Source organism: Pezoporus wallicus, unplaced genomic scaffold, assembly GCF_028554395.1.
Source record: "Pezoporus wallicus isolate ANWC-B61680 ecotype Strahan unplaced genomic scaffold, APGP_CSIRO_Pwel_v1 contig_8791, whole genome shotgun sequence".
Classification (NCBI taxonomy): domain Eukaryota; kingdom Metazoa; phylum Chordata; class Aves; order Psittaciformes; family Psittacidae; genus Pezoporus; species Pezoporus wallicus.
In genome coordinates, this window is record NW_026635603.1 from 1,717,052 (window position 1) to 1,730,667 (window position 13,616).

At 42.0% G+C, this 13,616-nt stretch overlaps 1 protein-coding gene across 6 annotated transcripts in view; it reads left to right on the plus strand.

Annotated features, from left to right (window-relative positions):
* Nucleotides 1-13,616, plus strand: part of TTC7A (tetratricopeptide repeat domain 7A) — a 168,253-nt gene that overhangs the window by 129,496 nt on the left and 25,141 nt on the right. For 2 of the 6 annotated variants that reach the window (XM_057396978.1, XM_057396981.1), the window contains one exon: nt 5,156-5,358. The exons of 1 other annotated variant lie outside the window; for it this stretch is intronic. In XM_057396978.1, coding sequence (XP_057252961.1) covers nt 5,156-5,358 — 203 coding nt within the window. Of the gene's footprint in view, nt 1-428; nt 748-5,155; nt 5,359-10,080; nt 10,143-13,616 lie in introns of those variants that run through there. 3 more of the 6 variants (XR_008970571.1, XM_057396979.1, XR_008970572.1) reach the window with 3 other exon arrangements.

The following is a 13,616-nucleotide window of genomic DNA, read 5'->3' on the forward strand; positions in this document are numbered from 1 at the left end:
CCCTTCTAATGGAATCATTTTTATGTCACCCTTATTGGTGTTGGCCTTATTGCATCTCCCAGCTGTGAAACAGCTGTTTCCTCACCAGTGAGCAGGCCTTACTTCACAGAAAGGAACCAGCTTTTTCTTAGTATTTCAAATAATGGCTTGACCATGCCATTTAGTGTAGAATATAGCTTGTGGTGGTTCTGTGTTGCTTCCAGAAACTTTCACTCTAATTAGTAAATAAAGAAGATAGTGGCCATTTCAGCCCCTGTGAAACCCAAAGCTTGGACACTCAAAGTGGGTCCCTGGCCTCCAGTTAACTACCAGTTTGCATGCAGAGATAGCCTTTGAGGATGTAAGTCTGTTGCCTCTTTCAAAAGAGTGTCTGAGCTCAGGTGGATGGGAACATGTGGCAGTTTCTCTTCTTCATTTCTGTATCGCAGGTTTTCATCAAATGAAATGATTGCAGTCAGGATACAGCTTGAGGAATGTTCCATCTAATCTACCCACAAATTGCCAAGCTCCTGCATGCAGGGTGGTGCCGTAACATGGAACAGTGACTAAACCTCATCTATCGGAAAGTAAAGTGTTGGGGGAGAATCCTTTGTGGCAGTAACAGCTCTGTACTCACTGCTGAAGGCAGAGCTGTCTCAGAGGAGCGGGTCTTTCCAGCTGGCTAAGGGCTGCCGCAGTTACAAGCAAGTTACAATCCTGAAGGCAGATGATGTGAAACAGAAATCACCTCCCTACACATCCTCACAGGTGCTGTCACCTTTCTAAAGCGTGAAGTGCTGCTCCCCGCTGTACCACCCTGCTGGGCATCTGACTGCATTGCGCTGGCCATGTCACTGTGCAGTAGCATTTTTTGGGTGGACAAGAGTAGACAAGTGCTTTAGATCTGGCAGGCACACACAACTAAGTGGTGTGGAGCAGTCTGCTTGTGGGAGTTTAAGTGCTGCGTCTGGGGTAACACCAGACGTGATTCACAAGGAATGGGGCTTTAACTCTTGGCTTGTTCACACTGCAGGAATACATTTCACATCAGTTTGATTTATTTGGTTTTTTTTTGCTAGAATTACAGTTGTTGCAGCTTCCATGGTGACAAGCACAATCACTCCTGACACTGCTTTGAAACACCTAGGAAACCGAGAACAGAATCAGTGTTCAAGGTGATGGCAAGCAACCCTGTTCCTCAGAGTAGCGCTCTGATGCAGACGTGACTAGATTACACTGTTGTTACTCCTCTGGTGGACTCCTTAACAGAGCCTTGTCAATAATCAACCTTGGAGACAACAAAAGGAGCCTGACTGTAGGAGACACAATTTTGTCAATGTTCTGGGGAGTGCTCTCAGTCTGCGGGTTTGTCTCTGGTCTTTGGAGAGCAAGTAGATGATAGGCATCTGGCAATTCTCCCTTGATTAAGGGTCCTCACAGTAGATGAGCTTAAATGCTAGCAGAAGCAGCTGGAAGAACGAGGAGCTCATATTAGGAGCTAATGATAGCCTGACTGGAGATGTATGTTGCTCTCACAGCCTGGGTCCAGCATTAAGACCAGTGTATCAGTGGAAGTCTAGTTGCAAGTCAAGACAAAGGAGGCTATAGACAAAAGAGGTGTTGACAGCTGTTTGGAAGAACAACAGAGTAGGCTGGAAAGTTCTGCAAGAGAGCACAGATGGGAAGCATAGGGTGGGTGAATATGAGAAAGAAATGGAGCATGCTAGGCTAGACTTTGTAGTCAGCAGATAGAGGAGGTGGTACATCTCTTTGCTCAGTAGCATTTGGAGAGCATTTGGTGGTACTTAGTTCAAAACAGATGTAAATTTGTTTTTATGAAGATGGTGATAAGTGAGAAAGAGCAGGAAGCTTGCAAACATGGCCTTGAGATTCAAAGATACGAAGTATGTCATTACCAAGAATGATGCAGTCCAGCAGCTGGAGGTTTATAAGTGGCTTCCTTGAAGCATTGAATCTTCCATGGGATAAGAATTACGTATCTTCTGTATCTCTGTCAGCCCGAGGAGATACCCTGTGCTTTGGAGTGGAATTGGATGCCACATCCCTATAAGAGAACTTCCTCATGAAGGCTGCTAATTTGGTTAGATGTCTATTTGCAGCATAATTAGGTGACATAAGGAGATGTGCTGAATAATGCAGTGGATAGGAGGCTGCCAACCCAGGTAACACAAAGGCAGGTGTTTCAGTACTTTCAGTAGCATTGAGGCGGCTGTAGTATTACCATGATAAATTTAATGAGTCCTTGGTTTGGGGGGGTTGATTTATGTCTCTAGCTGTGGTTTTATTCTGTGTTGCATAAGAGTATTTTGTTAATCTGTAAATAAAGTGAGTATGTGATAGAAGTGAAAAATGAGCTTACAGAAAACACATTTTAATGCATGCCGAAATGATTTCCTTTACTGGCTATTTTTAGCCGGGTGGGTGCAGTCCTTTCCTTTGGTAACCCAAAGGCACCTCACTCATTCTGTTTTCATGCAAATTAGGCCTCCCACACCATTAAATCGTGTTTTATTGACCCTGAGCCTGCGAAGAAATGGACTGAACTTTAATATGCTACATTACCATATCATAAAATACAATTTGGAGATCTTATTTAGATTCTGTGTTGCTGCACTTCCTCTAAATAATTGTTATTACTGATGAAGATTTACAGGCACCATTGAAATAAGTACTCTCCATTTTGTATGCACCGAAACACTGGCTCTGCATGATTCCACATCTAAACTCTCCTGCTCCTGGTTCTTTTCTGTAATGAAACAAGTCACGGTATGCTGTTAGTTGCTAATAGGGCTTCTAACATGGCAGCATCCAGAACTTGCTCTGACTTTGCACAGTACCAGGATTTCACCCCTTCACTGCTAAGTTTGCGCTAACTTTGCAAATGAAGTGTTCATCTTCAGGCTGTGAATCGTTGTTTTGCACATCCCCATCCTCATTATTGTCACATGCACAGCATCAGCTGTTATGCAGCACTTGGCAGGAAAATGCTGTGTTCCTTGGGAAGTGCAAGTAAAATACTGTCCTCCCACAAACTTTTGAATAAGCTGCACGCATACTCAGCTTGACAAGGTACACGGCCTTGCTTTCTGTTATTACAGAGAGCTGCAGCCTCTTGGAGCCAAGGGAAGGGGTACATGCTGAGATTTCATAATGATTAACCAGAGAGAAATGTCGATGAGTCACTCAGAGAGTATAGCTCTCACCAAGGAACTAATGTCTTGCTTATGTTGGCAGCCTTGGAGAATGACATTTATCTGTAGCACAACCTAGGGATGGCTAAAAGATATTTGACTGTTTTCTGGACGATGTCTCACTCTCCTTCTGGAAGGACCACCTCAGAAGAGGAAGGGTGTTCAGCCATGCTATCGTTTTCAGTGCACCAGTAGAAGTGCTGTTTTCGGTCCGAGTCTCGTGTCAGACAGGCCAAGGAGGAGCCTTTCTATGTTCAGGCAGGACTGCTTTTGAGATGCTTTCCTGCTCACCTCTACCCAGCAAGCTCCGTGTCAGCAAGCCAAGTCCCCACAGTCATCTGGGTCTCACAGCAGCTTGAAACTGGCAGAGTTTCAAAGCTTGTTAAGAAGAATTTTCAGGCTAATTTCCCCCCTCACAGGGACTTCCTGAGAATATTCACTACCCTTAAAAGCCAGGGCATTTAAGGTTATGTCTAATTTCAGAATTATTTATCTAAATCTGGAGCATGAAGTAGTCATTTCGAATGGGACTCTTGAACTGTCAATAGTTACTGCATTACCACATCAGCTAAAAAAGAAAGAAGACTTTGAGCTTTTCCAGTCGTACCATGTGGAACACAAACAGGTTATAGACCAAGGAGCAATGGCTGCTATATTGAGAGAACTACTTTTTGTGTGTATATATATATATATGTATACACATGTATACATTAGGAAGAAGTTATTGGAAGAAATTCTTCACTATGAGGGTAGTAAAGCACTGGCTCAGGGTGCCCAGAGAAGCTGTGGCTGCCCCATCCCTGGCAGTGTTCAAAGCCAGGTTGGACAGGGCTTGGAGCAACCTGCTGTAGTGGAAGGTGTCCCTGCCTATGGCAGGGGGTTGGAACTGGATGAGCTGTAAGGTTCCCTCCAACCCAAACCATTCTGTGATTCTATACATGCATATATGTGTTTCTAAAAACAGTTTCCCTATTTAGTTATGTGTGGCAGTGAAAATTGAGTATCGCTTTTGAAGCCTTTTGCAAGGATAGGATGCATAATAAATCTAAAATTAGAATTCACTATTTCAGTTGGAAGGGTCCTAGAGCAATCATCTAGTCCAGTGATGTTCTGGTCCAAATCCTGAGAAGTGTTAATGTTTAACCATGAGATATGTTATGAAATCTGTTTAACGTGAGAAATTCATTTTATGTAAAAATGAACAATTGAGCATATCAGGGTGCCTGTTACTTATTTTTTTCCTAAGAAAACCACTAAGATAGTTGCTGGTAGTTGAAGAAAGTAAATGACTAAGCAGTCTGTTCCAAGAGTTCTCATTTTTTTCTGTGCCATATGTATGAGGAAGTAAATATGGGAATACACAATATAAGTAATTCTCTATGATAAAAGCCTTTTGATTTTAATAGACTCTGAAAAGTTAAGGGACCGCTATCTCATAAACTAGACAAATAAGCAGAAACACTTCTAATAATCTTTTAAAATGTGGAAATACTCTTTTAAATAAGTTATCTGATGCCCAGCTCCGTCAGATGTATCCCATGCCTCTGGCATGTTTAAAGTTCTCAGCAGACAGTGATGGCTTATTCTCTTCTTTTTCCTTCAGATTATTTGGAAATACGTATGATGGCTCCAAGTGGCTACCGGACCTTCTTCCTTAGGGCTCAGTTCAGCCCTGTTTACATTCCTGATTGACTAATCCTTAAGGCCATCCTCTGTCAGGGCACCACCTAAAGGTTTCCATGAATGTCTGTATAGAGCCCTTAGCATTAAAAAAAGAACCATTCAGTAAATCCACTTGTGATAGTAAGCACGAACTGTAGTAGTAAGCATTGTGCAGCATCATGGCATCATGTCTTAATATGCTTAAGGGAGATGATGTGTAGTTAATGTGAAGAAAGGTCTCTGACTTATTTCAGCTAATGGTGGGGTGGGTTTTGGTTATTGTGTTTGTGGTTTTTTTTTAGCTGAACTCTTCATGGAACAGCAGCATCTCAAAGAAGCAGGCTTTTGTATCCAGGAGGCAGCTAGTCTTTTCCCCACATCTCATGCTGTACTGTACATGCGTGGGAAGCTTGCAGAGATGAAAGGCAATTTGGAGGAGGCGAAGCAATTGTATGATGAAGCGCTCACAGTGAATCCAGCTGGAGTGGAAATTATGCACAGCCTGGTGAGTTTGCAGGGGCTCAGCTCCATTATAGTATTTATGTTCCTGATTAATTGTAATAAGAGGAAAGAGGGCTCGTGCTTGCTCTGGGTTTCATTGTCTTCCTAATCCTGAGAGCAAGTGACTGTTCCAAGAATAAACTGGGTAGCTTGAACCTCTATTTTAAGACTGGATTAAATGTTTTTAACTAATTAGGACTTGTGTCAAAAGTAAATATTTTACTGATGGTTTTGGAAGTCAACTCATTGTTTGTCTTTGCTGCTTTTCATACTAACTGTTATACGTTTTAAATTAACAGTACACTGATGTTTGAAAAATCTCAATCAAGTAACTATAGAATGTAGATATATATGGGGTTTGTACCCCATGGGTACAAATGTATACCGTGTATATATGGTACGCCATGTATATGCTCAGAGTCTTGTGTCTACTCAAATCAAGATAAACTGTGAGTTTACAGTAAAACTAATCTGTTGTTGTCTTAAGCTGCGGCTTAGCTCCAGCCTTGTGTAGGGGCAGTGACTCCACATTTGTGGGTCTTTTTGGAAACATTCCTACCCAGCAAGTATGTTTCCGTTGCACCATCCCCAAAACAAACTTACTTACAGAGCTTAATAACAATAATACAGGGAGCTTTGTGGAAGACCAAAACCCACTTATCTTACAAAATCAGAACAGTTAATCATACTTCATCATGATGTCTCATCTTAACTGAAAGCCTTACTACGCCCGTCTGGGGTTTTAGAAGTCTTTCTTGGCTAATGTAATTTTTACAGGAATTCTATACCCGTGTGACTGCTTTGTGTCTTTGCTAGCAGATTTGTATTTCCTGGCATAAATTTGGTCCTGGTGAGGTTTGCAGGCAACTCCAAAACTGAAGCGGTGTCAACGCACAACAGGACAAATGTAAAGTGAAGTTATAATTGAGAGAAAAGAGTAGAACCTACAGGCAAGGAACAAGATATTTTTAATCCTGAATGTTCAGTGCAAAACTAGCAAATGAATAGCTGGTGCATATGTGTCCTGGGTTCAGCAGTAGCAGTCATTTTTTCTCCTTCTTAGTAGCTGGTGCAGTGCTGTGTTTTTGACTTTCAGCCTGGGAACAGCGCTGATAACACCGATGTTTTTAGTTGCTGCTCAGTAATGTTTAGTCTGACCAAGGACTTTGTGAGTCTCATGCTCTGCCAGGGAGGAGGGGAAGCTGGGAGGAAGCCGAGACAGGACACCTGACCCAAACTGACCAAACAGGTATTCCATACCACATCACGTCATGCCCACTGTATAAACTGGGGGCAGTTACCTGGAAGGGCTAAATCACTGCTCGGTCGGGCTGGGTATCTGTCGGCGGGTGGTGAGCGGTTGTGTTCTCTTCCCTTGTTATTTCCCTTATCATCATTATTATTATTATTGGTGGTAGCAGCAGTGGTTTGTGTTATACCTTAGTTACTGGACTGTTCTTATCTCAACCCGTGGGAGTTACATTCTTTTGCTTCTTGTCCCCATCCCTCCGGGGAGGTGGGGTCAGGGGGGAGTGAGAGAGAGACTGCGTGGGTCTGAGTTACAGCTGGGCTTAAACCATGACAATATGTCAGGGGAAGGTTACAAAATAGTTACGCATATATCAGGCTTATATGGGGCAATAACATTACTTTGTTGCTGTAATCTAACCTTTAGAAAATCAGGCAGTAAAAACTCGGCGAGATAGAATGCATTCTTTGTTCAGGTAGTGTCATGATTTCAGACAAGTTGCTAGTATCAGAGCAGCCATCAAGTTAGATGCCAACATGATACTAATAGCTTTCGGTTTTGTCTCATTTTATGGGCAGAACCACATACTGTGTCTTCTCATTTCAATTTTCTGAAACTGTAGTCATTTGGAGTAAAAATTTCTGAGATGCACATCTGCTCTGGCCCAGTTTACTTTGGAAAATGTCACCCAACATGGCTTAACTGTTTCTGAAAATGCAGCTAAAGAAGAGACCTTAAAGGCTTCTGTGGCATCTTATTTACTGTGCTTTAGTGCCTCTGGGTTTTGTCAGGAATAGGTAATCTTTGTCATGTGCTTTTTACCATCCCTAAGAAAATCCTTCCTAGGTTACCCAAGTTATAACCTTTAAAACCCCACATTTTATATGCACTTAGTAGGCAGGTATTTCTGAAATCTCTAAGGAATCTGTGAATGCTCATTCCCCTCAAACCCCAGTAAGCTACATCATCTCTTAGTCAAGGAGTAGAAGTAAAATTGAGGAGAGGCTGGGGGCAGAGACTCAGTCTGTGAGCAGGTCGGGAAGAGGAAAGATAAACTTGGTAACAAAACAAGAGAAATAAGGATAGGTAGGAATTGAGATAGGTAATACTGCATAAGACTGGGTAGATAAGAAGAATGGGATTAGAGTAAGGAAACAGGCCAAGACACATGAGCTGGGGGGTGGGCATGTTGGAAAGGATGAGTTAAAGAGGTCGATCTTATGAGGCATTCAAAGGAGCATGAACCTATAAGTTAGTCACTCCATAGCCTTCAGTCTCCTTAAAATTCTGAATCTTCCCATCCTAGTGCCAGTAAATACCGGTGAAAATGACTCGCTTAGTTAAGCATGTGCCTCATCTCCTGTAGCTTGGCCATGCTAGCAGCCTGTGTTTTACACCTGTTAGCTAAGATAGCAAAGGTTTGGTCTATCCCTGCTGACATGAATCGTGGCAGTACTTCTAGGATGCCACATAATGGCATTCCCTTGTATATTTTTCCAAAAGCTAGGAAATTGCACATAACAAGTTAAAAGCATCTGATGAGCACTATAGAAAAGCCTGTAAAGAAATTAATCATTCTGCCTTCAGAACAGAGCTTGGAATACTGTGCAGTAAACAAGGCTTTTAGGGCTATGCATCAGACAAAAAGGGCAAAAATAAAATATTGAGTGGCTAAGGGATTTTGTCCTGTGTACTGAATGAGACAGTGTCCCCATGAAGACCTTAACACTGGGTTTATGCAATTGAGGTTGTAATATAACAAGTGTTAAATTCTGCATGTCCTCAAGGCCATCAGAAGGATTGATACCTTTTTGAAATGTATGTAATAGGTAAGTACTAGCTGTACTGTTATTAAAAATACAAGTTCTTTGAGCACGGTATGTTCAGTTTCCTTCCAGAGGGACATCTATGTCTTGGATTATGCAAGAGGCCAGACAGGATTATCAGCTAGTTCCAAGTGGCTTGAAACTATGGAAGACACACAGGCAGCTGAAATTCAGTTCACACATGCTGTTTCAGTGCTGGTCTCCCCAAACATTTGAGTACGTAGTTTTCCCACTGTAGCAATGCTGTTGTGGATGTGTAATAATTCAGGGAAAGAGGATCTGGTTATGAGGGTTGCTGTTTGATTTAGTGCAGCTGCCATCCAGCCGACCTAGTCCACTTTAAGGGAAAACTCTGCTGTAGACAGTGCCGGTTCTCTCTGGTGTATCAGCATCAATTAGCAAAGTAGCCATGTCCCTTCCCCTGGGCTCTCAGAACTGGGTTGTCAAGGCTATATTTGGAAAATTCCAACCTGAAGAGCACTGCTGGCTTTAAATGAAGGACACGAATTTAGCAATGAATGAGTCCATCAGGTGTCAATAGCTTCACTTTTACACAGGGTAGAGTCACAACCATAATAAACACAAGCTCTTTCTCTAGCTGAAAATGCTGTGGTTTACTGGGACTGTAGGGTGTTTACAATAGCTGTCAAATCAGGGTGCTTTCCATATAAAGGATGCTGCTGCATGGAAGAGCAGCACTATACAGCAGGACTGCAGTACTGAATGCATCTGATGAGGTGGGTACCACACACTGCTTCATTGCAAGGGCTGTTGGCACTTGGTGTCCAATACTGTGGTTAGGAAGCCACAGGCACACTGAAAATACTACATAGTTGTGCTGCTTCTTGATAGCACTTACACTTTTTAAGTGATGCCACAGGATCCTTAAGCCTGTATTAAGAATCCACCAATGGCCTTTGCAAAGTAAATACTACTGGCTAATACCTAATCTAAAGAAGCACATTTGTTGAGGAGTTCTGTTTTCATTTGGAAAATAGAATCAGTTTAGCGAGCTCTTGGGAACATTCTTATGTACCAAAGGGCTCCTGATGAGGTGTGGAGCTACTCCTTTGGTTGAACAACTCTGCTGTCAGAAACAATTAGCTTGTCTTGGCCCTTAGAAACTGTGCATGCTGTAAGACCACAGCTCTCTTTAAGAAATACAACTTGCTAGAGGTTTATTTTCCACATTTCTCCTCATTCTGTCTAACCTGTTCCTGTCTTAGCTCCCTTTATTAGAACGGCCCTGTTCTTTTCTTCTTTGCCTTTCTGGAGCCTGCTTACAAGGACTATAGAGCCCTTCTCCCTTCCAAAGGGGCTGATGGACATTCCACTGAGTGGGTATATTCAGTGGTCCAGGAACAAGAGTGTAGCCTGTATCCCTTGTCTTACACTGTGACTAGTCAGCCATGCCAGATGCTTCTTCCAGTGGATTCCAAATTTGGTTATATAACATCACGATACACACAGCTTTGGGATGGTGGTAACAAAACTGACATGTGCCCAACCAAGTCATAAAATATAAGCTGGAGCAGATGACACCTCCTTGTAAAGCAAGAAACAAATCCACCTACCTGTATGTCGCTAGAGAAATTGAGATTTGCTAGTTCCCAGCCACAGTGCATTCAGTATCATTCTCCCTTTGATTCAGAGGAGGAGAAAATCAAAGCCAGCATGTTGAATTTGAGTCCTAAAGCTCCATACATAACTATTGCAAGAAAAACTAGAAACATGCTGAGATATTCAGAAGACTCCTGCCCAGCATGCATCTCACATAGGACTTTGTCGAGTTAGAACAATTCTCAACATGTTTTAGTTCAGGGAAGAAGAAAGAGAATAATGTATTTAAAGGGGAAAAAAATGGGCAGTCTGATCTCCTTCACTGTGCCAGATGTAATGAAAACAACAAAAAATACCATCAAGCCGAATTAAAATTGCTTGAATCATTCTTAAGTCTTACTGATTGCAGTAGAAGATGGTAATGGTTCCTCACTTCTGTCAAAGGCTGGGGCAAAGATGATAAGGTTTTTATCAGAGTGCCATGTAGCTGCCTGCACTGCCTCATCCCTATGCTCGATAGCAAAATGAAATGAAATGTGTATTGGGCTTTGTTTGGTGTTTTTTTCCGGAAGCTAAATGGGAAAGCATTCTTTATAAAGTGATTCTGTGTTCTGTTGTGACCACAGAAATGTGTGGCAAATACAATCTAGCAAAAATGAGTTTGATTTGTTCTGTAATCAAGTTAAATAGAATATACAGGTAACACCAGTTGTGCTAATTGGGAGAGTTCTGCTTTTTCTTAGAGAGACAGTAGTCTGTACCACCAAACATGACTGGATTGGCAGCCATGCAGAAGGGCTTTACAGCTGTATACTGTGCAGTCCTACCTCTAACCAAAGTAGGAAAACCTAGCTTCCCACACATCTGGGTTTAAGTCACCTCAGCTGAGCCAACAAATTGACTGTAGGCTGTTTTGTGACCCTTGTTTTCTGAGATTTGTAGATTTTGGCCTTTCCCCAAGAAGGCCTGGTTATTTTTTGAAGAAGTTCCTATGGTGAATGCAGTTTGGGAGGTGTCAGCCACATAGCAGAGTCATGGAATGGTGGAGGTTGTGAAGGATCTTGGGAGAGCATGTAATCCAGCCCACTGCTCAAGCAGGTTCAGCTAAAGCAGGGTACCAGGACTGTGTCCAGCTGAAGTTTGAATATCTCCAAGGATGGAGGCTCTACAGCCTCCCTGGGCAGCTTCCTCCAGTGTTTGATCATCCTTACAACAAACAAAGCTTAACCTCATGTTTAAATGGAATTTTTTTCTCTTTCGGTTTGTGCACATCCAGTCACAAGACAATCTGGTTCCATCTTCTTTACACCTTACCATCAGATATTTAACCATATTGGTAAGGTACCACCTGAGGCTTCTATTCTACATTTACAGTCCCAGCTATCTCAGCTTCTCCTTGTATGACAGATGCTCCAGCCCCTTAATGATCCCAGTGGCCCTTTACTGGACTCTCTCCAGTAAGTCCATGTCCTCCTCCTACTGAGGAGCACTCCAGGTGTGGCCTCACCAGTAAAGAGGAAGGATTGCCTCCCTCAGACGTGTGGCAACACTATTCCTTGTGCAGTCCAGGATGCCATTAGCTGCCTTTGCAGCAAGGGCACATTGCTGGCTCATGGCCAGCTTGTTGTCCATCAGGGCCTTCTCTGCAAAGCTGCTTTCCATCCAGTCATACCCACAAAGTGAGGGCAGGCGAATGCGGTACTTCTGAGGTTATGATTTGGGTCAGGGACATCCTGAAGTAGATGCAGGTTCTACTTGCTTAATAATTCACAGTGGATTTCTCCTTCATGAACTTGTCTTGAGCCTGTTGTCTTTCAGCATTGACAGTACTCTTTGGCAAGGAGACACACAGGTCTGCTTTCTGTTGTACAAACAGCTGCCAAACTTTATGTTCTCTGGATGCAGCTTTTCCTTAGCCAAACTGATGCACCTAGGTCTTATTCTGGAAGACACGATGCACCTAGGTCTTATTCTGGAAGACATAACACATCAGTGATTCTTAATCATCCCCCTTCCATTAATGATTTTATAGATATCTATCACCAGACCTGTCCTATTCCTTTCATTATTGCTGTTGCCTCTCTCTGAACTTTTAACAGTTCTTATTAAGGTAAGAAGACTAGAGCAAATAATGCTCCTAGAATAAACTAGCTTAGCTTCAAAGGTAGTGGTGTAGTCTCAGTATCAATAAACCTCTCACCATCCCATGGTCTTCTCATATAATTATTACCTATATACATTTTCATACAAATACAACATTCTATTTGAAATCTTTTGTATACATTCTATTTGAAATCTTTTGTATTAACCTGACCTCATTATCACAGCTGTTCCCATCTTCTCGTGCCTGCAGGGTCTATATTATTTTCTGAATGGTCAGCACCTCTGATTGAATGCATTGTGATTTATAATATCAAGGAGCAGTGTAACGGTGTTGTCTTGGGTCCTTGCAGAGATGTCAGTCTCCGGGTCTGAATACAACACAGACAAGAAGCCTGCAGCTCTAGTCTTTGATATGTATTCTTCATTCTGCTTGCTAGAGACATCCTTTCAGATGAGGAGCACAAATTTCTCTCTGCTGGTAATGCTAGAAGCTGAAGAGCTTGATTGAGAGAAGGGTTTTTTATGATGTTCCTTTTGTCCTTTTGATTAGATTTGAGAGCTTAAAAACTATATGATGATTTGTTTAAATCTACCGCTCTTAATTGTTTAGTTGGATGCAAGGGCTGAATAAAAAGAAAGAGCCTTTACAAAGGGTCCTGGGCTGTTTAATTTGGCCTTCATCATGTACTTAGGATGCAATTTCATGTTCATTTTAGAAGAAGAGTCAACCTATTGTCTCCAGACTCTCATTTGGTAGCATCAGGATAATTTGAAGACTACAGTTTCCCCTGAGTAGAACATGGAAATGAATTATTTCTGTTCATTTATCTCATTTTACCTCACAGTATGGTGCATGCATCCTTGTTTTCAAAGGCATCCATTCACATAATAAAAACATAGCTTGATTGCTTAATATTTTCAAGGATGGCATGCATTACTTCCTTGGGGATTTGTTTCACGCTGCCATGAAGTAATCATATAAATCATGGGGCAGATTCTCAGCATGGGTAAACTATTATAACTCCATCGTCTCTATGTCTTGTAAGGTGGCTAGGACCCTAATTAAAAGCATTTTTACATTGAAAGCTGAAGTTAGAATGCATTCTGTGCTTAAATGTGGGAACAAAAGAGCATAGTTTTCACATTAAGAGTTATTTATCATCTGAGGAGCTGCTTTATGTCCATAGTTTATCCAGTTTGTCAGCTGTTTTGTAGATAAGTACACCGTGCTCTGTTTCCATTTTCTGGTGACATTTCTTGCTCAGGTTTTTTTGGCATTTGTATACAGAGAATTGAACATCACAATTAAAGCATCCCCAAGTAGTTTAGGACAACTGTGCATTTGTCCTGAGTGTAATTAGGTGGATAATTGTATCTAGAGTCACAATGAGCGACGTGTTTTGGAGATATTTCTTCCTAGCTGCATTTGATGCTCCCTTTGCTCTACTTTTGGCAAAGGTGATAAGCAGAATTAGGGACTGGGTAATTTTGATGAAGTGGACGGTTACTGTTGTGATACTGAAA